This window comes from Neovison vison, chromosome 11 (assembly GCF_020171115.1).
Source record: "Neovison vison isolate M4711 chromosome 11, ASM_NN_V1, whole genome shotgun sequence".
Lineage (NCBI taxonomy): Eukaryota > Metazoa > Chordata > Mammalia > Carnivora > Mustelidae > Neogale > Neogale vison.
In genome coordinates, this window is record NC_058101.1 from 183610134 (window position 1) to 183635272 (window position 25139).

At 43.4% G+C, this 25139-nt stretch overlaps 1 protein-coding gene across 2 annotated transcripts in view; it reads right to left on the reverse strand.

The window, feature by feature from the left end:
* NRG1 (neuregulin 1) overlaps positions 1–23624 on the reverse strand; it is a 1114604-nt gene extending 1090980 nt beyond the window's left edge. The window contains exon 1 of one of the 2 annotated variants that reach the window (XM_044225410.1): positions 22819–23614. In XM_044225410.1, coding sequence (XP_044081345.1) covers positions 22819–23548 — 730 coding nt within the window. In that variant the 5' untranslated portion in view covers positions 23549–23614. Of the gene's footprint in view, positions 1–22818 lie in introns of both variants that reach the window. The other variant, XM_044225417.1, reaches the window with a different exon arrangement.
* Positions 23625–25139: the final 1515 nt, after the last annotated feature.

Sequence of the window (25139 nt, forward strand, 5' to 3'; positions counted from 1 at the left end):
TCTTTTCCCTATTAAGCTGTTCGAATAAAACCTGTTTTTACCACTTTGACTACTGTCCAGCTCTGGTTTTTGACACCACTCACCATTGAAGGTCCACTTCCAACCAGACCCCTCTGAAAAAAGCCTGTTCTGTCCCTTTCAGGTGGAAATGAGCTCTACTTCCTCTGAATACTTGTATCATTTATCCATGACTTGCTCCTTTGACATTTTGCCAAAAGTAATCTTGTAGCGTAGCTATTTCCCAAGGCCCAGATACCTTCATAATGAGACTCTAAACCCACTGGCCATAGACCATGCTTTCTGTATGTCTTTATCCACCATAGTTCCGAGCATAGAGCCTGTGACCTTAATTCATAATCTACTGAGTTTTGCCAGTTCATTGGGGCTTGTTCTTTTTTCTTTCCAAAAGAACTTAGGAAATACCACACCTGATTTTGCAAATCAACCACCATCCCGGCTTCTCATGGTTCCATCACCCTTTTGGGTCTTCCCAGCTGCACCCCCCAATCTAGTAAACACTTCATTTTTTCCTTCATTATAATGTTAAATTAAAACATACTGTTAAATTATTGTTTTAGAGGTTAAAGAAGGAAAGTTACAAAACCAGATCATGAAGACTACTATGAGATGAAAAAAAAATTTTGAAGATTTTTATTTATTTGTCAGGGAGAAAGAGAGAGAGAAAGAGCGAGAGAGCAAGCGTGCACAAGTGGGAGTAGCAGTAAATAAGAGGGAGAAGCAAGGATCCCAACTCAGGACTCCACCCCCAGACCCTGGGATCATGACCTGAGTCAAAGGCAGACACTTAACCAACTGAGCTACACAGACATCCCTACAAGAAGAAATCTCAATGAACTGCTAGAACAATCTCTCCCCCTGACTCTGAATAACTTCCCAGCCAGGTTCTGAGCAACGTTTCACTATAAATTATGCTTTCTCTCGCACACAACATCAACCTTTTCCCTCTCTGTGCACGGGTACCCACTGCTTCCGTACACCAGTTAATCCCTTCACCACTCATTTAAATCATCTTTTCTTTAAACAAGCCTAAAATTTTTGGAGTAGAAAGGTATAATTATTGGGCGCCTGGGTGGCTCAGTGGGTTAAGCCACTGCCTTCGGCTCAGGTCATGATCTCAGGGTCCTAGGATCGAGTCCCGCATTGGGCTCTCTGCTCAGCAGGGAGCCTGCTTCCTCCTCTCTCTTGCCTGCCTCTCTGCCTACTTGTGATCTCTCTCTGTCAAATAAATAAATAAAATCTTTAAAAAAAAAAAAAGAAAGGTATAATTATTGATTATCTCTTTCTTGTAGGACAATTTCCAGTAGCGTGAAGTCCACGCTGTGAGGGACTTACTGGCGGCTGCTTCTTTCTGTTGGAGAGAGGAGGAAGGGAAGTATGAGGAAAGAGGGTGGGTAGGGAGAAGGCAGGTGCTAGACAGTCAAAAATGACAAATGTCTACAACACTGCAAAAGAATAAACCCTTTCTCCCTGTCTTTTCTCTCAGCTGATCAACCAGAAAATCTTAGTAATTATTTTATAGGGAAAAGCCAACTTCTCCTAATCAGGCTTTGAGTTGTGAATGGAATAAAGTCAAGTACATCTACCTATTTTCTTTGCTTGCTCTATTTTTTCCCCACATCAATGTACAGCAACCCCCTTCTCCTGATTTCTAGCTCCAAAAATAGAAGGGATGGGAAAATGGGACAAGAAAACTACCCACCAGAGGAAACAGACCAGAACTTCTGAGTAGGTAAGAAACTTTCCAAAGTGTGCTACAACCTACACGCTTGCCCGATAATTGACACAATCCTGCCCTCTGTCCCATGAAATCCTGCTCCTGACTACTAGACAAGCTGTTACATAAATAAGTCTTTCACATGTGGGGGGGAAAAAGTTCAGTAAGTAAGTTCAGCACCTACTATAGCAAAAAATAAGTAAGTAAGTAAGTTCAGCACCTACTATAGTAAAATACTATATAGTAAAATACTATAGTAGGTGCTGTCAGAGGCCCATAGAATTGTGACCTTCAATCTCCCACCCATAACCTAACCAGGAAAATAAGCGCAAATACAACATCATCCATAACTAACTGCAAAATGGGGGCTAAACAGTAAAGGTAATAATACTGGACCCTCCTAGGACTGTCCTGGTGACTTGTTGGTGGGGAGAAGGATATGGATTCTCAGTCTCCCTTCCTCTCTGGAGTTCCCTAAGGGAAATAAACACAAAATCATCAGCATCATTTCTGGGAGTAGTTAGACAAGTTCCAAACACCTACTTCCAAACCAGAGCTCCTCTGGTGCCTGGGTACAAAGCTTAGCCACAAAGGCCTTTGGAGATTTCCTACTTTCTCCAATCCAATCTATCGTGGGTCTGTGGAACAGACTAATAGCTCCTCCAGCAAATCAGCATCACAAAGCACAGCACAGACCCCTGAGCATTGCCCAGTGTCCCATGCACATGGGGAACAAGTAAGGCAAGAAAGACTGCCAAGCATAGCAGACAAGGAGAAGGTCAAGCCATCCCTGAGAACACAAGCCCTCCCGTACTTGGCCACAGCAGGGAAAGAAGACCTAAAATGACACATGGCTTGAATGAAGGACAGACTGGATCAATCATATGACCAACTCCTAACATGGGAGGGAGAAGTTTGCAAGGAGAATGGTGGAAAAAATGGTGAAAAAAGGAACCCAAGGAAGTCCCTTATTTTCTCTTCCAGCATCCCGACAATGAACTCTTGATATATTTTATTTCTCAGACCTGTGTTTCTAACATTCATAAATACATTCCATTCCAATAATGAGAAGGTGTAACTGAGGAGGACTCCATGCAGTTACCTGACGCAGTTAGACATGGGCAAACTAGGCGCATGCAGAAGCTCTGTTACAACACCTATTACAACAGTGGTAGCTGGGCGAGGTCTGAAAAGATAGAGAATTTACTTATCTACCATTGCCTCTATCTTCTAGAACCAGGCTCTGGCACATTAAAGCAATCAGGTATTTGTAGATCAAGTTAGAGCTAGAAATGGACAGAAGCGGGACCCAGGAAGGCAAGAATGGCAGGTGAACGGGGAGGCATGAAAACACAGAGGTGTCAACATTTGTCTTTTTGAAACAACACTAGACACCACATGTGCTAAGGTCATTAAAACCTCCCATAACATTTTGAGGAAGCCCTTCATTCACGGAGACATGGTTTGGTTTTGTTCTTTGTTTGTTTCTGTTTTGAAAGCTCATTCTTAGCTGCACAATATCAACCTGCATAAATAATTTATTTAATTATGGATAAAAGTGCTTAAATGCCAAATAGAGCTCTTGATGTTGTGAAACTGGGAACTTCCCTAGTGCCCCCAAATTCCCTGCTCCAGCCCACTGACTGTACAACGTAACTTTGTGGCTTCATTGAGCCGGAAGTGCCAGCCCACGTCCTGTATTGGGAAGTCATTTGCTCTAGGAATGTATTCTCTTGTTTTCCCTCTTCTCCCTAGGGCCCATTGTGTGGTCAGGAAAAGACACAGATGGGAACTCAAGTTAAATCCCAAGATGACTCCTTTTCCTTTTAATTTCAGCAATCTTTTCAGGAAAGATGGCCTTTTAGAGAGGCTGAGCTGACAGACTGTAAAATACAAATATGCCTCACAATGGTAAGGTTCTTATTCAGCACATATTCATAGCACAGCATTTGGCTCATAAGGGCTCAAGCATATTTATTGAATAAATGACTATGAATATGGAGAGCAGAAGCAGTGCTATGCTAAAGCCATTTTCATTGACTTTTAATGTTTTGTTGAGAATTTAAAACTGGACATCCATAGGACACTGCTTAGAAAAGGTCAGAACATATTTAATTAATAGCATTGTATAAAGTCCTATATGCTGTAAAACTATCAACGGAAATCAGCGATACAGTGAACATGCTGGTTGTCTGATTGGAGAAGCATTTGCTTCATTCCTACCTTTTCAAAAAAAAAATGTTGCAATGCATGTGGAACGAATGACACAAGAATCCAAAGACTCCTCTGAGTTTGAAAAAGAAAGACCCCTACTTCCCTGAAATATTGCCACCTATAGGCTATGCAGACCTAAATCGGCCCCCACACTACAGGAACTACCTTAGGCAGAAGCTATTGAAATAGAAGGTTGAAAATTTAGAAATTCATGCAGTGTTGCCTGCTCTTCTTCTCCAAGATCCTGGTGGGAACTCATTCACTTAGGGCCAGGACCAGAGCCTGGTACTCTGAGGAACCTTAATTACCTTCATTAAGACAGATAAAATTCAGTCAGACCACTGGGAGTGGCCAAGAAACTCCTTTGATCTGCTAAGAATTGCCCGAGAACTAAATAGAATACAGTATTGTACAAGGATTTCTCAGATCAAGAGCTCTGAGAGTTTATGCCTTTTAAATATAACTTTGAAAATATCCTGTCCAACAAATAAACACATAAATGAAGAAAAGGACCAAATTACATAAACTGTTTGGGGAAATGCTAAATCATCATTATAATAGCATTACAACAAAAATAAGATTTGTAATTATTTCCAGCTTATAATCCAGGAGCAATAACACGTCTGATAAATTTATAATATACTTAGGTACCGCAGCAGGTTTAATGGGTGGTTGCTATTAAATGTTAGTAATAAAAAAACGTAAAAACAATTATAAATGAGACTAGGGACATGAATTTAAAAGAATGAATGATGGCTAAATAATATCATAGAAAACGACTGTATCAGAACGGATTCCCAACGGTATATGGAAAAAACCTTGCCTCAAGATTAAAAAAATTTAAAAAGGCATGTTTCCCGATAATAGAATTTAAGCCAGGGTGTTATTCTAGTTTTCTCCTACTAGAACAGAAATTACTTTTCTTCCAAGGAAAAGTGTTAATTTTTTTTTATGAAAACGTGTAAGAACACAGAAATAACCTCTCCCCCATTTGATGAGGTTTTTTTCATGAGGAAGTTTAATTAAACTCTAATGGCAGGTGGGCCTAGATTTGTTAGTACAGAAGTTATCCAAAGGGACAAATGTCTAGTACTGATAAGATGCTCCCTGTTCTAATTATTTTTCTAACCCAAGACAAATACATGCAACATGCTTCTGCAAATGGTTTATAACACACTGCAAACACAAAAAGAAACACAATCCTGTTTATCCAAAAAGCACCATCTTAAATTAATACCCTCCCTAGAGTTTTTTGTGTTTTCTGTTTGTTTTCATTTTTGTTTTTCCTGGTATGCCCGCTAGGAGAGGTGCTTTCTCCTTCTTAGGAGAAATTCAAAGGTCTGAACACTTGTGACAGGTGATGTCTCCACTCCGGTTATGCAAACATCTTTCCTTTCTTCCAACTTCTCCACATCCACAGCATAATTGTAGCATACCAGATGCGGTAAATAATCAATAAGTACTTACTGAATAAGGGAGAGGAAGGAGTAAATACTATTGCTTTTATTACTTACATTATAATGGTTGTCATATATGTTTCCTTTCATTTTTTTCCCCAATAACTAAGGTAGAAAGCCTGCATTTAGTAAATAAGGAAACTTTCTAAGAAACCTTAATTAGTTCTGAATCAGTTTCTCTGCTTATTAAGCTGTGTGTCTTTGGCAAATATCGTAACTACTCTGAGACAGTTTTCATCTGTAAAATGGGTATAATAACTCACCAACATGTTGTCATCAAGATTTAGGGAGACAGTAAATTGTAAGGGCTTAGCACAGAATGAGCACACTAAACAAGCTCAAATCATTAGAGAGAGGACAGGAAGCAGCATTATGTCCATTTTTTGTAACCACAAAAATGTTGGTTTTCATCTTGCTCAATTCCCCTAAGATATCCCAAATGCAAAAACTCTGCTCTGAGCCTGATTCCACAGAGCACACAGCAAGATGAGACACTGTCTCAAAGCCCTCAGCCCGAAACATATGAGCAGCCACTCTGCACTCCAGTTAGGCAAGTGGGGTCTGGCAGACTGGTTTTTCTCTTTGCATGTACTGGAAAGTTCCTTCAGGGTCATGCAGGGACCAGGGCCCTCTCCATTCCCCTGCCCAAGGGCATCTGCCCCAATCTGCTGCTGCGTAGGCTCAGGGCTTAGCATGAGGCGCAGAGAGGACATATGCCCTCCTCCCTGTGGGAGCTGCAAACCACACACTCTCACCCCCTTGCCACGCTGTCATCCGCTCCCCCGCTACCCAGCTGCTCGTCTCAGAATTCCCTTACTTGGGGTTTCACAACTGCTCTTTCTCAGAGCCGTGTCCCAGAGCCCATCTAGAAAGGGAATGCAGTCATTTAACTTTTAAGGAAAGATGTTTCTCTCTCTTTCTCTCTCTCTCTCCACTAGGTCCTCCACCAGCCTCCACCACCACCATACTCAGCATTTTGCAGAAAGCACCCCCGCTGCAGAACCAGCCCAACTGAGCCTGAACAGATCCTCCTGTCTAGCCAGCCAATTCCCCCGAAACGATGCACACCCCAGGGAAGCTGCCTGTTGAGGCGGGGCTGCTCCTGCTCTGGAGAACAGTAGAAACGCCTGGACAGCAGCAGCTCCCGTGAGGACTTGGGGGACTTGCAGTCCTAACGAGCACCTGGCTGGTGTGATGCTTTAGATCTGCACACCACACCTGGAGTTAAAGGACCTTTGGCACCCAGACGGGGAGAATATGAATTCCTAAGAATGGACGGCATGGCACTCATGCAGGTGACGCCCGTCCTTAGGTCCGCCTGTACCGCTACTTCCTTCCATGTCCGCAGGTGCACTGTATACTTGTTGCCCCAAGCTGGTCCCTGAGGACTACTTTTTAGCTCTCCCAATGGACATATAAGGCACTTACTATGAATCTACGTGCTACACACACATTATCTCAGCCCATGCTCATTCATCTCTAAGAGAAACATTATTCTCATTTTATATCAAGTTCAGGAAACATCGAGCAAGGTTCCCAAGGTCACAAGGGCCACAGGGAGATCTAGAAGCCAAGTCCTGACCCTTGGGCAGTAATGCTAAGTCCACTCCAGGCTCCAGCTCTTCCCTGACTGGACCTCGCTGTGTTTCATTCCCTTCCTGACGAACTCTTCGTATTCGAGTGTGTCATTTCCTCCTTCAGACAACAAACTTGTTAACACAGACCTTTTAGAGTTACAATGTCATCTCTAGAACAGAGATGCCTGGCTTGTTCATTGCAGGCTATTGAAGACATCGTCTTGTCCAAGCAGGTCTGACTTCAATACTCTCAAAACACCTCCAGTCCTCCCTACCCAATCACTCACACATAAACTCTTTAAAGATCAACAGGAATGTTTACTGGTAGCACTGGGTGCCCACTATGACAGACAGGACAAGACAGCCTCCCTCAAGGGACGATGCAACTAGCATTCTATCAGGCTGCACTGTTCTGAACCTTGTCATGGTTCTAACAGAGGAAATCAAATGACCTGAATGCAAATAAATGCCTCTCGGCAGCTGTGTGACCTTTAAAGTTCTGTAAACCTTTTTGAATCTTGGGTTAAAATTGGAATAAAATGACATACCTTGGTGCTAAGGAATAAAGGAGGCAAAATATGTTAGGCACATAATAGAAACTCAGTAAGCTCGAACTCTCTCTTTCCTTACCCATCTTCTGATTCTCCAGAGCATCCTCAACTTTAGGAATTGAATAATCCTTAGTGACCGCAGGGTCTTGGGGTTTCCAAACCTAAGAACACACCAAAATCACCCGGAGAGAGTTCCAAAAATGCAGATTCTCAGGACATACCCTCTGGACCAATGGAGTTACTCTCTCCAGGAATCTAGACCAGGGATCTCCGTATTCTAGTCTGCAAACCATGTTTACAAACCACTAGCCTGTCCAAGACCAGAACGCCTGGTCTAAAATTCCATCCATGGTTCTCTGAGATGAACTGGACTGAGAATCTGCTAAGGTCAGAGGATTCCGAGCTTTGCTTCCTATGTTTTGGAGATTTCCTTTTCAAACTTTTCCCGACCTCCTCCGATTTACAATGTATGGTTTTCATAAATGGGAGTCCCCGCTTATTCACACTGCATTACAGTTAGGAACACCCAATATAAAAACCAGTGCACGAAAACACCACTATTGCACAGAAAGGAAACAAATGAAAACAGGAAATTCAAAACCATTCTTCCCATGATGGTTCAAACTCCTTATGCAAATATTGCTCTGAATTTATCAATTCAGCAGCTGACTAGACAATAAGAAGACCGTATGTGGAAGGGCAGAGAAATGCATTCAGTTACTGTCAGAATAATAACTTGGCATTTCTTGACTACTGTGCATTAAAATGCTCAGTCATAGCTTCAGACAAAGGTAGCTGTCACCCTAACACACAGTCCAAGGACCTTCTTGACTCAAATATTTTTTTAAATTAGATCGATAGATGTCACTTCTCAAGTACTGATGTGACGATGCATTAAATTCCCATAGGACCTGGGTACTACTGTACAGACAGTAGTTAGTTCTCAAGTCAATGTGTCAAGAAAAATCTGAAAAACAATTTGTCACTGAAGTGGCTTCCAAGGTACACAGGAAAGATTGTTATCTGAGGGCAAAAACACTAATAAAAGGGTGACTTTCAGCAACACTTTAGTAACACTATATTTAACTTAATTTGATTTGTTTAATCATATCTTTGCACAAACTACCCATTATATCTCTCAAATAGTCATTCTTCCCAACTCCATGGGAAAAAGGAAAAAAAAAAAAGGTCAGAGTTGTTAAAACGGCTTCCTGCTTGTGTAAACAAATAAAAGTAGTACGAAAACTAAATCTTCATAATCCAGAGGCTGGTCAGAGGACTCCAGCCCACCCCTGTCTTGGCTCACCCACGCACCTGGCCAGAACTGCTTTAGAAGGCCTCCAGGCCTCCGTGTTGCTACTAACAATACACACTTTTAAATGCAATGTTTGGCAGAGGTCAGCACTCAAGAAATGCTGCTTTGGGCCCTCCCTTCCCCATTCTCCCAAACACTCTTTCTAGAGACTCAGACACAGATGACAGATTCCGACACTTTTTCCATCCTGAATCCCTTTTAGGCCTTCCTTGCACTTACCTGGCTGCTCCTTTCCTGTCACCACTGTCTCCTCTGCCTCATCTTTAAAAGTTGCTCTTCCTCATGACTCCTTGTCTACTCACCCTCCCGCACCCTCTACCCAGTCTTCCCTAAGCAAGTATACCTCCTCTCATGGAGACAGAAATAAGCATGTCCCTGTCCAAACCCCCCCCCGGCCCCCTTCAGAGAGCCAGCCTGGACTGCTCATGTGAGCTCTGTCCCTCCAGGTACTTACTTGGCATTTCCACTGGGATACATCGAAAACACAAGGAACAGAATACTCCTTTGCCTGCAATAGTCCCCATGCCAGAAACCCAGGGGCCCTTCTCCCCCGACCCCCACCCCACTCCTTCTACACGCAATCTCCTCACAACCCGGACTAAAAGAGGCCTCTGAGGTAGGCTCAAACCCATTTGCTTCTCTGCAGCCTACTGCTCCCGTTCTAGTGCAAGCCTACATCCTAATCTCCCTTGCAGCCCCACTGAGCCTCCTGCAGGAACCACAGGTCCCCTCCAGACCACACTCCGCACAACAGCCACTTGTGATATTTTACAAACGGAAATCTTACAATCCCTGGACTTAAAAATCCTGCAGTGGTTTCCTAGGTTTTTGGGACAAAGTCCAGAATCCTTAAAAATCCAGATACAGTCATAGTTTTCTCCTGATCTCTCAGATCTCATCCTTCCCTCATTTGCACAGATTCTCCTCTCTGCGGCCCCTCATCCCTGCTTCAGGAACTGGACATGACCTTCCCCCCTCCTCTTCTTTACCCCCTTCAGAAAAGCCTCATTCTCAAGGAGTCCTTCCTGTAACTTTCAACTAAAACATTTTTCTGTTATACGTTCACATAGTACCTTGAACTCTTCCCTTATAAAGCTCAGTGCCACTGTAAGTACCTAGCCTACACGTCTTTGTGTAACTCTTCTTTCTGCCTGTTGGCTTGAAAAGAGCCAAGTCTCATTTCATCACTATGATCCCGACATCAGTATAGAGACTAGCAAATAACAGATGCCAAATAAATATTTATTGAATATGTAAATTCATGAAGTACACACGGTTTCTATTCTTCTATTGGTTACCTACAGTGACTTAGTGAGCTCATGATTCTCATAATTTATTTAAGCAACATCTTCAGAATGGCCTCTACAGTTTCTCTCACAGGTCAGGAGTCCCTACATCTAAGAGGACAGAAGAGGATTCGGAGCCATACACACTGACTGCAAAAGATAAGGGGCAAATTAATGATAAATCTCTAATCCGTTTTCACCAACAGACATTTCCCCAGATTGACCTGCAGTAAGAGATGCTTCCCAGCTACTCCGGTCACCAGGAACTCGAACTTTACAAAGCCAAATGGCCCATGGCAAAGGAGACTGAAGAAGGACATAATAAATGTATCAGTATTCTTTATACTTCACACAAATCTTAAGCGTCTTCTTTATCTTTAGTATTTGATTAAAAAAAAAAGATTTTTAAAGAGAGAGTAACAAGAACATGCATGATATGGATGCCCAAAAGACTAATTATTATACACAGCCTCAAAAGCATTCATTCTTGTCTCTCTACTCACCTGTTATGAATCGGCTCCTTTCCCCCCTGGGCGACCCAGAGGAAGCACAAGCGTACACCCAGCTAATCATAAAATCACCAACCATTCTTACATTCAGGAAGTAAGTGGATGATATTGGCACCTCAATCATTTTCATGGACTTTCCTATAGTATTTTAAAGAGAAATATTACTGAGTACATAATGACAGTTATTTAGCAAGTTACTGGAAATAAAACTACTGAAAAGTTAATAAAAGTGATTAAAAATGGTGGAAGAGTACTCATCAATACATTTAATACACCAGGCAGGTTTAACCTAACAATTTTGCTTTTACGGGCAGTTTTATCAGCCATTTTAATTTATCCTACTAAGAAGAAATGTGCATCATGAAACCCAATTAAGTCAGCAGTGATAAAGCCTGAGAGCATTTCTCCGATGGTCCCTATATCAAAATGATTTGTTAAACACAGAACTCTAAAAGGCATCCTGACATGCTAGTGAAAGACATAGTCAATGTGGCCCCACCCTCTGCATTTTCAAAGATACTGAATGAAACCAGACCTAGTGAGCATTAAACTTTAAAGATTTACTGAAAAATTAACCTACAAAATGCTAAGTTGAGCTCAAGGAAGAACATGTAGTTAATATCCATCCTATTTATCAATAGTAAACATGGATGGCTGGTATAATCACTCCACACATACCGACTGGGCACTCCCACTGCAATGAGGCAAAAGACAAAGTTTTCTGCTTTTCGTATATCCAAGCTATTAAAGATAAAATGACCATCACAAACTGGAATGCTGCCTATTTCAACCAATTTAGTCTCAAGGGAGGTTCAGCCATGTCCCAGGTAGTAGCACAAGACTAGAACATCTCATACCATGTCCACACATGGGGCAGATATAAACTATTGAATCTGAACCATTATATATTTGGGATACCATTTCTTACAGCAGTCAGCCTACCCTAAAAACTACATCTACTATGAGGAAGGTAATGTTCTCAAGGGACAAAAATCCTTAAATAAGGCACAGTCCTTGTTATAAATCAGTATGAAGAACAGCATTTATTCCTTTTCCTTGCCAAAAGTAATACAATTTGATTCTAAAAACTTTAGAAATAGAAAAACAAAATGAAGAAAATTCTAACCATCAGTAAGTCCAATGCCCAACTATTACATAGCCTTCCGTTATGTAACTTCACAGGCTTTCACTTCTCTTTAGACGGACACACAAGCTAAAGGGACAGATAGAGGAGGTAAACAGAGAAAAGATAAAAGCAATCATACACACACATACACACACACAAAAAAGTAAACATACACATATTGTAAAATAACATACATTTCCCACTTGACAATATACTGGGAACATATCCCTAAGTCATTATACCTTGTTTAACCATTCTCCCACTTAAGGACCTGGTCTAGAATGATAGGTAGCAAAGGCAGCAAAAGGTACGCAGAGAAGCAGACCATTCTCGGAGAGGGGAATATCATACATCTGTGCACAGAGACCTAAAGCCACTTGGAGCACGTGGAGCAAGGCCAGCAATGTGGCACAGGGTTCCAGGCACAAGGAGGAACTGGATAAGACTACTTGGACAAAAGCTGGAAGGTCTTATATGCCATTCTCAGGAATCTGGATTTTATCCGGGTGGCGACCTAAGAGCCTTATGCAAGGATGTAGTAGGATCTTTTCTGTATCAGAAAGATCACTCTACCAACAGCACAGAGAAGGAACTTAAGGAGAGAACCCATGAGTAAAGAGGTTGTTGCTTAGAGTAAGAATGGGAGTCACTGCAGACAATGAAGTTGGGAGGTGGACGAGAGAAAGGAGATCTTGTTAAAGGAGCCAGAATCTCCCAAACTGATAGGCAGCAGAAAGAGAGGCTCCCATTTGGGAGAACTAAGAAGACTATAATGCTCTCATACAGTGAGTGGTTATAGGAATTCAGATCAGCTCCTGGGGCTCTGGCAAAGAAGAAGCTGTTAATCCAGAAAGTCAACTGATAGTAACAGAGTGATCGTAATAGTAGCGGTAATAACTTCACAATTTGAACACAGATTTGCACATGGATTGGCAGGGGAGAGGATGAGACACCATTTAATATGTTGAATATAGATATATAGGGACATTTGGGTAGATTATCAGGTAAGTAAATGGATCCATGGATCTGGAGCCAAAAAATTGGGTATAGGCTAGAGATGTGGATTTCAGAGCCACAATTTATAAGCAGCATTGGGTCTGCTGGAGTATATTAATTCACCAGGGGTTCAGGGAGGACAAACTGAAGAGGGGAAAAAAACTGGATGTAGCTCAGTGCTGCCCTGCCTGGCCCCTGTGGCAACTGCCAAAGCCTCTTCCTGCAGTAATTTAAAAAGTCAGATCAAATTACTCCTCATTTGACAACTTGTTTTCTGCATTGCTTGTTCTACTCATAAAAGGACTAAGATTATTTTCTTGCCCAAACCCCAAGCATCATAAGCTGAGAAAGTCTCTTCCCCCGACCCTGCATCAAGGTTGGAATGCTCTCCCCACCATCACCAAAAGGGCTGCCATCCTGCTGAAAACAAGCTTCCCCATCTCTTGGCACTGGCCACATCCATTCCCACAACAGTGTTCATTATTAGAACCTAAAACAGTGCCAGATTTCATTTTAAAATAAATTAAAATTCACAATAAAACATACTTCAAATCATTCATTTTCATTCTACTGAAACAAATAACTGAATTTTCTTGCTCTAAAAACATGGATTTATCTGTTAACCATACTTTAGAATTTCAAAGACAAGCCTGAAGAGACAATGGTTATTTGCTTCTAGGGGGAAAAAAAAACAAAAAAACAGGCTCATGAACACAACTAACAGCCACTCTTTGAGACAATGAGACAATGTAACAAAAATGTCAAAAAAGGCAGTGGAGGCAGAAAGTCCTGGGGGATCACAAGGAGACACTCTTGCATAAAGTCTCCCTCTCATTAAGCTCTCCTACTGCCCTTTCAGACTGCCTAAAAGTTTCACAATTGTTTTTCCATAATTAGCCTTAGAACAATACAAAAATAAGAAAGGAAGAGAAAAGCTCTAGGAGCAGTAGCAGAAGTGGTTTGTATGTTGGGTCATTTCTGAATGGGGACCAGATGCACTTTGAATGAACCATGAAGAATGTTTTAGTTCTTCTCTCTCGTTCTGCATATTAGGGAACAGGGAGCCAGAGGGAAAATTACTTACCCAAACTACACAGGTAGGAAACTGCAAAGCTGGAAGTGGAAAGCAGTTCTCCTGACTCTGGGGCTGGGAACTTTGTACTTGTGAGTAAGTTGAGGACCACCCCCTACCCCGACCCGTCCTCCAAGAGGCTACCCACCAGAATGATGTGGTCTAATGAGGGAGGCAAGACAATACACAGAAAAATTTTTAGAACATCAATTAAAAAAAAAAAAAAAACCAAAGATAACATAAGGGAACTTTGTAACGGCACCAGGTATCAAACATGCAGTAAAAAGGTGCTGTGTTCAAAGGCTGCAGTGAGTATTTCCGACAGGATCATTAATGGGACTGTCATAGAAGCAGCAGGATCTGAGCTGTCCCTTGAAGGAGACAGAATTTTCACAGGCAGAAATGAGCGAGGAGGCAGATCAAGGCAGAAGAAATGGCCTACAGAGAAACTGAATAGGAAAGTGCATGGCCTTTTCGTGGAGCAGTTAGACTGGATAAAAACATTCATACCGTAAAACTGAGGAAGTTAGGCGTGGTTTGGAGTAAGGAAGACTGGGACTATCCAATCTGTAGTTAACTTTATACGTCCATTGAAAGTTTCTGAGCAGAGAAAGGCCTAATGAAAGTATTTTAGAAGGACTCATTCTCCAGTATAGTTTAATAGAAGGAAATTTTGAGCAGTGGACAGAATAGAGCAAGGAAATGAAGGGGAGGGAGACAGTCAATGAAAAATAAAATCAATTAAAAGATTTTGATACTGATCCAAATATGATAAGGTACCTTTCTAGATGATGTTGAGAGAATTATGAAGACAAATAATATTCTTATGATGACCAAAGGCCAAGTCTACTCTTTAAATCTTTTATTGGTTTTTTATTAAGTTATTATCTGTGGTAATTTTGTTAATTTGATGGCTTCAGATTCGGAAGCTTAAATGCTGTGTAAATTAAGAGTTGAACAGATGAACACCTCAGATTTCTGAGCACTTTTGTTTCTTATTAGTGACAGTGTAATTGGAGACACTAACTTTGAACAGAAAACAATATAAAAATGGTTCACCACCACTTCACCCCCATTAGGTTGGCTGTTATCAAACCGAAAGAAAACAACACACCTTAGGGCACATGGAGAAACTGGAACCTTTGTGCCTTGCCTGGAATGGAATACGGCGCAACTGCAATGGAAAACAACATGGTGTTCCTCCAAAATTAAACGTAGAATGATCATGGGATCCGACAACTGCACTTCTGGTATACACTCAAAAGAAATGAAAACAAGGCCGTGAACAGCTATTTGTATGTTCGTGATCATAGAAGCTTTATTCCCAGTAACCAAAAGGTAGAAGCAACCTCAAGGTCTACCGACAGATGAACAAAATGTGCTATATACATGCAATGGGACATTATTCAGCCTTAAAAAGGAAGGAAATTCTGACAAATGGTAAAACACAGACTAACCTTAAAGACATTGATGCCAAGTAAAATAAGCCAGTCACAAAAAGTCAAAAACTGTATGATTCCACTTCTGCAAGGCACTTAGAATAGTCAAATTCATGGAGATAAAAACTGGAATGGTAGCTGCCAGGGCCTGCACGGAGGAGGGAGGAGGGAGTTATTTAATGGCTCTGGAGTTTCAGTTCAGGAAGATGAAGTTATGAGATCGATGGTGGTGATCGTTGCCCAACTATGTGAACACTTAATGCCACTGAACTGCACACTTCAAAAAAAAAATGTTTAAAACGGTAAATTTTGTTACCATAATTGGAAAGAAAAAAAAAACCACCAGAATTAGACTACAGTCCAAAAGTCTAGGATTTTTAATAAATCCCTGCTCCAAAGAAAGAAAAGTTGCCGGTACTCCTGGGAACAAGACGCAAACAATCTCAGTGGACAGGAACCAAAGCAAAGGAGGGACAGCACCTCAGGGGCATCCGGGCTTGCAAAGAGGTAAAGAGCCTGGGAATCTTCAAAGCTGTGGCCCTTCTGTGCTGCAGACAGGACAAGGAGGAGCACCACCGCTCTGAGCAGAACAGGTCCACCCTGGCAGTCCCCAAAGAGCCCTCACTGCCAGGATCACTTCTCAAGGGCAAAGTCTAACGACAAATTCTATTTGAAGCAAACACGGCCATCCTTCTCCTTATAGATAGCTGCCATGTTCTGTACAGAGGTGCAGCCAGGATGCTCCCTGCAGTGGAGGAAAATGCTGCCACTGCATCTGCTGCTTCCCTGATAACACATCATGGCCCGGAGTGTCTCCAGGGCCGGCGGAGACAGTCACGGGAAAGGAGCTCATTATTCATCAGCGCCCAAATGGACATGTGCCATCCCACCTGCAGTCTAGCCAAGAGAGGATGGGGTGTCAAAAATAGGGTTGGGGGGGCAGTAACTCATCTAAAATCTCTTTATTACTTCTTAGGGATACAAACAGTGCCTTTTCAGCTTCAGTTATAAGAACCTTATATAGCTGAGGTGGCTAAACACCTGTGGGGGGAGATCAAGGAGGAACAGACGGTCTCCGAGTACTGAGATTTAGTACCCGAAATGAGCTGGGGTGATATGGGAATGCGTCTGCTCCAAACAGCAGTAGGGATTCATGAACTCCCAAATCCCTCTGTGCTCGTCGGTCTTCACAACAAGGGCATTTTTCCCCCCAGCTGGAGCCATAGACTACACAGGATAAATATTATCCAGAAATAATTGAGGAGAAACCCGTTTTGAGAAATTAAGCCACCTTTTTCTGAACCCCAAGGGTAGATGCAGAAATGGGCTCTGGGTGCTGAGTGGAAGAAACAGCGTCCTGGCAGGATACGGCTCTCTATGCTACTTCCTACAGATACTCATCTCACCAAGTAAGAGACCCGAAGAAAAGAAACAGAAAGGGTTGTGGTTTTTTTTTTTTTTTCCCCTTCTTTCAAAATTTGAAAGAAGGAACAATGATTGCTACTATCCAATAAGCTAGGATGCTCCTGTCATATTTTTTAAATGATTTAATAAGTATTTCATCTACACATAACCACCAAGCAATATATGCTTATCAAAGAGAAGGGAAAAGATACAAACTCACTGAGGGGTAGTTAGAACCACAGGGCTTTAGTTAGCCCCTCAGTTTTTTAGCTTCCTTCGCCTCAGTGGTAATTCCCAGACTAGAGACAAACACTTGGGATGACAGTATTACTGCTGGAGCTTTCCAAATTTAGCAAAGCAGACAATGCCTCACCTCTCTTCTCACACCCCCTCCGTGTTCTGAGCTCCCAGATGTGCCCACCACCAAGACTGTAGTGCCATCGTCAGGAATATCCCCTTGTGCAGGCTCACATGTTTTGGCACAGCAGAGCCAAAAGCAAAGAAACAATTCCCTCCTCCAGGTTATCTTGGCCCAGCACGACCTCCTAAATCTGGCTACCAGCTCCAGAATCATGCACCACTCTGAGCTGTTTTCTTCCAGTCCCCAACACTCTGCGCAGATATCCAAAGCCAGAGCCTTGAGCTTTGGGAGAAAAACTTCTGAAATTGAGATACAATGCAGATTACGGTCTGTGTCTTCCTCAGAGAGTAAAGGAGACTATCAGACACAGAAAGACCACCTACATTCACAGTATTGTGATCGAAGATACCGGTTTTCTGACACATCTGGACCCAGGCAGCCGAATTCCAAAGTGTCAAGAGAAGGCTAATCATTTAATGATGAACAGCAATCCTATATTTCACTCTCTCACAGACTAGGACCCAACCATGAGCCTCACTGTTTACCTAAAGCCTTCCCTTGCAGCGTCCTCACACAGGAAACAGAGATGAAGGGAATACACACACGGAGCCTCAGGTAGGACCTGGCAGGACTGTCTCCCATGTACCATCCAAGCTGTGGGTAAACTAAATTTATTTTTTATTGTTTTTGTTGTTATTATGAAAAACAAGATAAAAATTTTACTAGGTCCTAATGGGGTGAACCAAGGTTAGGACATAGTTTGCACAGAAACGGTTTTCCATAGGGAAAAATATCCTGGTTCCCTTAAGGACTAAAAAAAAAATAAAAATAATGTAAATTACCATGTTTGTATCTCTCTCTAGGATTCCTTGATGGCAAGTCTAAAGTGGGGGGAATTTTTCCCTAAAAATTGGATCTATGCCAAGCAGAGATGAGTCAACCCATTTTAAGCTTTCCATTTCACCAAAATTTCTCTTATTTTCTCTACTTCAACCTGTATGGATCATTTGGGGACAGAGAGCTAGGCTTGCCTCCTGTTTAAAGGCTTGCCTCAAGCACATCACGGCACTAAGCAATATGAAAACGCAGCCTCTCAATTAGTATTTACCTCAAGCCAGTAAGCCTTAAGTCTGTATTCTGTAAATTCTCAAATCATTCGGCTTTGGATTTAAAAGTACGGCAGAATGTATCACTCATCACTTGTTATATGTTACGAAGGGACCCATATTTGGGGAAGCTAGGTCATATGATCTTTCATGATGTTACTTTAATTTTAACTTAAGTTTTATTAACATCAGAGCATAGAGTAACATGTGCATGCACAAAGTTAGAAAATTCTTAGTATAGGTGCTGCCCAAGTGAGCACAAAGTTAGAATATTCTCATATGGATGGAAAACTGTCCACAAAAGTCATTTCTGATATTTAAAAATAAGAAACATACAAAGGAGTTATGACTTCCTCATGAAAACTTTGACTAAGTCATGTTAGGCTATTGTTTTTGGCAACAAATTGCATGAGTCATAGGAACCCTAATTTTTTACCTTTAGTTTTCATCATATACTTTTTCGTTATTTACTTTTAATGAATGTAATGGTCAATGAATTCCTACTATTGTTTTTCATCATGTTTTTTCACTATTATCATTTCATTTCTATAAGGCCAATCAAAATACTCTTTCAGTAAGACCGATCTGTAAAGAGAAGCTTTTCGGATTATTTAAGCATATCAAAACCAAACAAACCAAGAACTCAAGTATTATGAAGTACTAAAGGCAGGTGAGAGTTTCAAGGTCTTTGGACATAGGGCCAATTCATAAATTGTCACTTATATTTAAAAATTTTTTTTAAAAGTTATGTTTATAATTAAGAAAAAAAATAGGAAAATGGTCTTCAAAGAAAAGGAGATTCCCTGAACAATGAAGAGATTACATTTGACAAAGGCAGTAATCTGACCAATCACGTCTTTTGCTCTCATTTGCTATAAATACACAGGCCAGCAGAAGGACAGCTCATTGTTTTGCCCCTTGGTGCTGTTTAAGCTTCCTCGTCTTACCTAATACGTTAGGATACATGGTAAAACTTTTCCTAGATTCCGAGGATTTACAGATCTCCCACAACTAATCAGAACTATCCTCTAGTGCTTATAAAATATTCCACTTCAGATATTTAAATTCCCCTTTTAAAACATTTTTATTTCAAGAAGTTGTTTTTCCAAATGAGTGATCTTGGTCTTCCTTTTTTATCATAAATAGAAATAAGTACATATACAGTTTCTCTCAACAGAAAGAAGTGTTTTGAGTACAGATTTTTTAAGATTTATACAGTTTAAAGAGAGCAGTCACAAACACTGGGAAATTAAATTTACATGTGTATTTATGAAACAAAAGCAGCCAAGCTGTATCTGTTCCTATTGCTACTTACTTAATATAACTTTTATTAAGAATTATTTTTTTCAGTGCTGGCTGAAAAATCCCTGCAGCATTTGTCATTTTCATAACACCATAAGGTCAGCTCACTTTATTAAATAGTTATTGAGGATATTAAAAAAGGTAAATGCCATTTATCATAAATATTTGATAAACATGCTTATGTTATCAATACATTCCAGTATTACAAGATATACTGAATATTTACTTTGGCTTGAAAGATGACAATATACAAATCTTCATGGCGCAATTATGGAGGTTGTTCAACACCAGTACTTTTACTCCATTTTAGAAAGGATTTTCTGCCTAGTATAACTGCAATGCTTTGAAAAGTAAATTCGTAGTGCATGAACCAATGATTTGTTTGAATAACAGAAATTTAATTGAACAGCAATTTAGTTTGCATTCCAATTAATAAAAACCTAAAAATATTTCTTAGCTTGTTCAGTGAGCAAGAGAAAAAGCAAAGACCAGGAAGCATTTAAATAACTACAAGAAGTGTATGTAACTTATACAAGCTTCAAATATAAAGCAAACGAGCTATGAAATTCTGTGTATTCTTCTAAAATACACTAAACAGTTTGTTTCAAAAGATCATTTTTCAGGACAGAACTTTTTATACAGACACTGCTCAGAGTTTATCTTGGATGGGGTTAAAAAATAAAAAAAGAGGGGGGAAAAAAACTCAGGGAAGCCTTCTTCTGTTAGCTCAACCCTAAAGCTAATCTGTTGCATGTGTAGTTTCTACACTAGTAAGCAACTTGTAGGAAACAACACACTGCAGCTGAACGCATCAGAGCTGGAAACTGTTCCCCAGGGTATGATATCGCAAAATGACTTTGCTATATTCCCTCTCCAGCCTGGCATCATGGCTCAGGCAGGAACGCAACCGTCACACCCCCAAGGCAGCTTCATGTCCTTAGATAAGAACAGTCCCCTCCATCACTCTCCCTGAAATCTCACCAGCAGCGCACAGGGCCAGCTCAACTAGGACAAATCAGCCCCTGTTCTCTCTGTATCTTCTCCAATTTATGTTCCTTTGCCTGGGAGGCTGTGAATGACATGGTTAACAGAAACCACCCAACTGGGAGATTTCACAACTCTACATTCTCACGTGCGCACTTTTAAACCCAATATTCCAAAATGGGTTTACCGAGTTTATATTATATCAAGCAAAACAGCCCATACTCCTTATTTTTATCCCACAACAGTATAATAACTACTATGTTCATAAAAATGCAAGAGAAACTTTCAGCATGATTTCCATCAGTCCTCACCTTTAAGGTTTCACTCAATATTCTACCTTGAAGTAACGAACACTTACACCACCAAACATGCACAATCATTACACAAACCTGGAGCAGTAACTTCATGATTTCTTAATCTACTCAGTTATATGCAGGGAGAATTCCAGTTCATTGGAAAAAAAAAAAAAAAAACCTGCTTTGCTTAGCATGCCAGTTTTCTATGTATTTCTTTTCACAAACAAAAGGGCAAAACTATCCTCCTGAAGGTTTTCCCCTTAAAAGCACAAAAACAGAATAGTATTTCTCCCCACAACATGAATATTCCATCTCCAAACATCCTCTGGATGCCTATAAGAACTTTATCCCTGAAGTCTGGCATTTATTTCTAGTCAAAACACAAAACTCCATTGCTAATCCAGTAACACACCCCCAAACCTAGGAGTCATTGCCAATTACTATCCCTTTTGTATCAATTACCACCATGTATAGTACACGATTCACAACTCATGATTTGGGGTGAATGCAAAATCCTTTCTGAATTACATATAATAGAGCATGGGGAAAATTGGACAATGGTATGGATTCAAAGGTTCTGTTTCAGGACCTAGAACAGAGTAACATATGCTGCAGTACAATGGTGTTGAGCTTTTGTGTTCTCTAATAAGACAGCTCCCAGCAGAGCTTTCCCCATGTTTTACAGTGACATCTATCAGTGAGACCCGGGGAATCCCAACGTCACTCAGCCTTCATCAGCACCACTGTCTGAGAACAGCTTCTGTCCACGGAGTGGTGCAATCTGAACAGGTCTGGCGCACGAAGTACATTGTTAAAATAGGGAAATGGTGGATGAGCAATGCCCTTTCTTGTCATTAAAACCAAATCCTTAGGTATCAATTAACTGCAGAATAGAAGCACCGCGAATGCCAACCAGAAATTTAAATAACTGGCTATCATCAAACTCGAATTTAAGAGAACTGACACACTTTGCATCACAGGCAGACGGAGCATGGCATGGTGCTGAGTTTTGTAAAAATTCAATTAACCCAACCATCTAGAAGACAGATACACAAAGACACAGGGAAAAGCTACAGTGCATGTTAGAATTTGTGATGTGTAATCATGTTAATTTATAGTTTGTGAAGATACCCTGCTATGTTTTAGTGATTGTATGGTAATCAGGAAATTATAGAGACAGTTCGAACCTAGAAATTATTTTATGAATGCCATAAATGCAATGCTACCTCAGAAATGTAATCAGCTAATTTCTTAAACCTGATCACATTAAGGCGACCTGAGAAGAATACTTTCCACGGGTAAAACGAGGAAGGGTCTAGCTTCCCAAATCCTCCTTCAGGGCCTACACGTGAAGCTCCGTAACTACGTTCATCTGCTCTGATTCACGGACGCGCCAAAACATACTCCAAACCAAAATACTGTGAAAACAAAAATTCTCGAGATGACTTCACCAAAAATGAATGCCCCAACTTCATACTTCTCCCATGTATCTATTCACGAGGTACAGACGGCACCTATCTGTTGGACACAGAGTTGACCAAAAAGTCCGTCACATTTCTAGAGGAATCTCAGCGCCGCGTCCTTTCCTCGCGAGGCCTCCGGCAGACCCAGACCCCTGACCGTCTCCACACTCAGGACTCCAAGGGAAGGAAAGGCGTGAAAATCCTGTCCGACTCACCCTTCCTCCTTCAAGGGAAAAGCCCCCACACGGCGGCCCACGCATAGTCAGCACCTCCCAAGCAAAACCAAGTTCAACGATGCAGTCCCAAGAAAGCAGCCGGCCCATCTCCAGACTACTTGGTGAAAGAAACCCCAAGGGATGAAAAAGTTTCAGGCCGCCCCAACCGAGGACCAAACTTGGGCTCTCACCAATGGCGAAGCCCAGGAAACAGGTTAACTGGAGAAGGCGCTGCCCGTGGAATCCGATCCGCGAAACCTTCTCTGAGAATCGCTTCGAGTCCACAAGCCCGAAAACTCAACTCCGCAGCCCGCGTCTGCTCTGCAGCCGTCGGGCCCCCGGAGCCCGCGGCACCGGGCCCGCGACCTCCCCGCCCGGCCGGAGCGCGCCCCGAGGGGCGAGGAACTTACCGCACCGCTTGCACAGCACCCGGCTGACCTCCTTCTTGAGGTTCCGGCCCGTCTCGAGAGGGGGGAAAGAGGCTCGGAAGGCGGCCGGCGCGCGGCTGCTGCTGTTGGCATCGGGCTCCATGAAGAAGATGTACCTGCTGTCCTCCTTGAGCCTCCCGCAGGAGGGGAAAGCCGGGTGGCCCCAAGCCCCCAGGCGCACGGTGAGCAGCGAGTCCTTCTTCAAGCCCCCGGCTTTCACCGCCCACACCTGGTGCACCTTCACCAGATAGGGCGCCTCGTCTCCGGGCTCGCCCGCGCTGGGCGCCGGGGCGCTGGGCCAGGAGGGCACGGTCCCGTTGGCGGTGGGCAGCGGGTCCGGGGCGGGCGGCCCCAGCGCTCCCGGGCCGGCGGCTGGCGGCTCGCGCTCGCCTCCCCACGCCCCTGCCTCGCCCGCCGCCGCCTTCCTGTCGAGTGCCCCCTGCTGCCGCCGCGGCGGGTGCACCTTTCCCTCGATCACCACCGCGGCGCGCTGAGCCAGCTCCTGCACCGAGCCCACGCTGGGCGGGGACGAGTAGCACACCGAGGCCCCCGCGGGAGCCGCTTTGTCGCCGGCGGCCGCCCCCGGCGCCAGGGCCGCGGTCCACAGCAGCAGCAGCGGCAGCAGCGGCGGCGGCGAGCGGGCGGCGGGGCCGGGGCGCGGGGCCCGGGGGCCGGCACTCCCGGAGCGGCGCGGGGAGCGTCGCCATCTCATGGTGCGAGGTGCGTGCGGGCTCCTGGCTGTCGGTTCGGACTCTGCCTCGCTCTCTCGCGCTGCCTCCCTTTTCCTCTCCTCCTCCCCCCTACACCACTCCTCCTCCCCCCTACCCTCCTCCTTTTATTTATTTATTTGGGGGGGGGTGTGGGAGAGTTGTTTATGGGAGGAGGAAGAAGAGGAGGAGGAGGGAGGGAAGAGGTGGGTGGAACCACGGAAAGGCGAAGAGGTATAAGGGGGGAAAATTAAAGCAAAATATTAAAGAAAGAAAAAAAAAAGCCGCTGCCACCGCTTCGGTTGCTGGGAGTGACAGGTCCTGCCGCCGCCGCCGCCGCGCCCGAGCCCTGCTGTCGGGGCTGCTGTCACAGGAGGAGGACGTGGAGGTGGAGGAGCTGCTCAGCGGGTAACAGTCCTTTGTGTGAAGTGATGCTGCGGCGGCTGCTGAGGCTGCGAGCGAGCGGCTGGGCGAGAGCGCGAGGGAGAGAGCCCTGGAGGCGGAGTTGCGTGCCTGGAAATCGCTGGGTGGCCGCGGCGGCGGCAGCGCCCTGCGCCTCGCCAGCCTGTTTACCTGTGGTGCGAACTCGCCCCGCACTTCCTTTCCCCATGCTGATTCCGGAGCCCGGCCCGCGAGTTTGTCCTCCTCGGTCTCGCCTTCCCGGCGCGCCTCCTCCCTCTCGGCCGCCCTGATTGCTGCAATGGGAGGCCGGACGGAAAACCGGCTGCAGTCCGAGTGGGCTGCGGAGATTTACTGGGGAGGGAGAGGTGACGCTTCAGCAATCGGGGACCTGTTAGCCGGCGCAGGACGCCCGGCCGCGGGGGGAGCCGGCCGAGAAAGGCGAGGGGGGCACGGGAGATGCGGGTCCTCGTTTCGGAAAAGTTTTAAGTGAACTGGATACTTGAGAGTCAAAGGGAGCAACATGTTCACCGCAGACAAGCGGCAATTAAAGCAACTTTATATCACGCTCGCTCTCCTGCAAACGTGCACACGCACAGTGAACACTTCAGGTATGACGCCTCGTTTCGATCCTTGTGTGGCACCCGAGTCTTGCTTATCCCTGCCTTTTCCTCCGTTGAAATCCCGGGTTCCCCAGGATTTTAGGACCTGTGTGGTACTGCTGATAGGAGCAAGGTTTGAATAAAATAGTTGCTCAATAAGGCCATTTTGTATAAAGTTTATGGCACTTCGTCAGCTAGTCAGTTTGGCTGAATGATTAAAATCAAAGATGCTTCTATGACTGCTGGAAGAGAAATCTTAAACCTGAGGAGCTGTAGGTTCAATATTCCAGCTGAATACCCCCCAACTTTATTCCCATCTCCCCTCCCCAACCCTGTCCCCCAGATTTCAGGAGCTATTTTTTAAAACAAGAATCCACCCCACAGGGATATTCTTTTCAAACAAGTACCACTCCATAAAAAGAGAACACATTTTCAGCATTTAAAAGAAAATACTTCTGGGGTGCCTGGGTGGCTCAGTGGGTTAAGTCTCTGTCTTCAACTCAGGTCATGATCTCAGGGTTTGGGGATCGAGTCCCGCATCCGGCTCTCTGCATTTCCAGGAGCCTGGTTCCTCCTCCCTCTCTCTCTCTTTCTT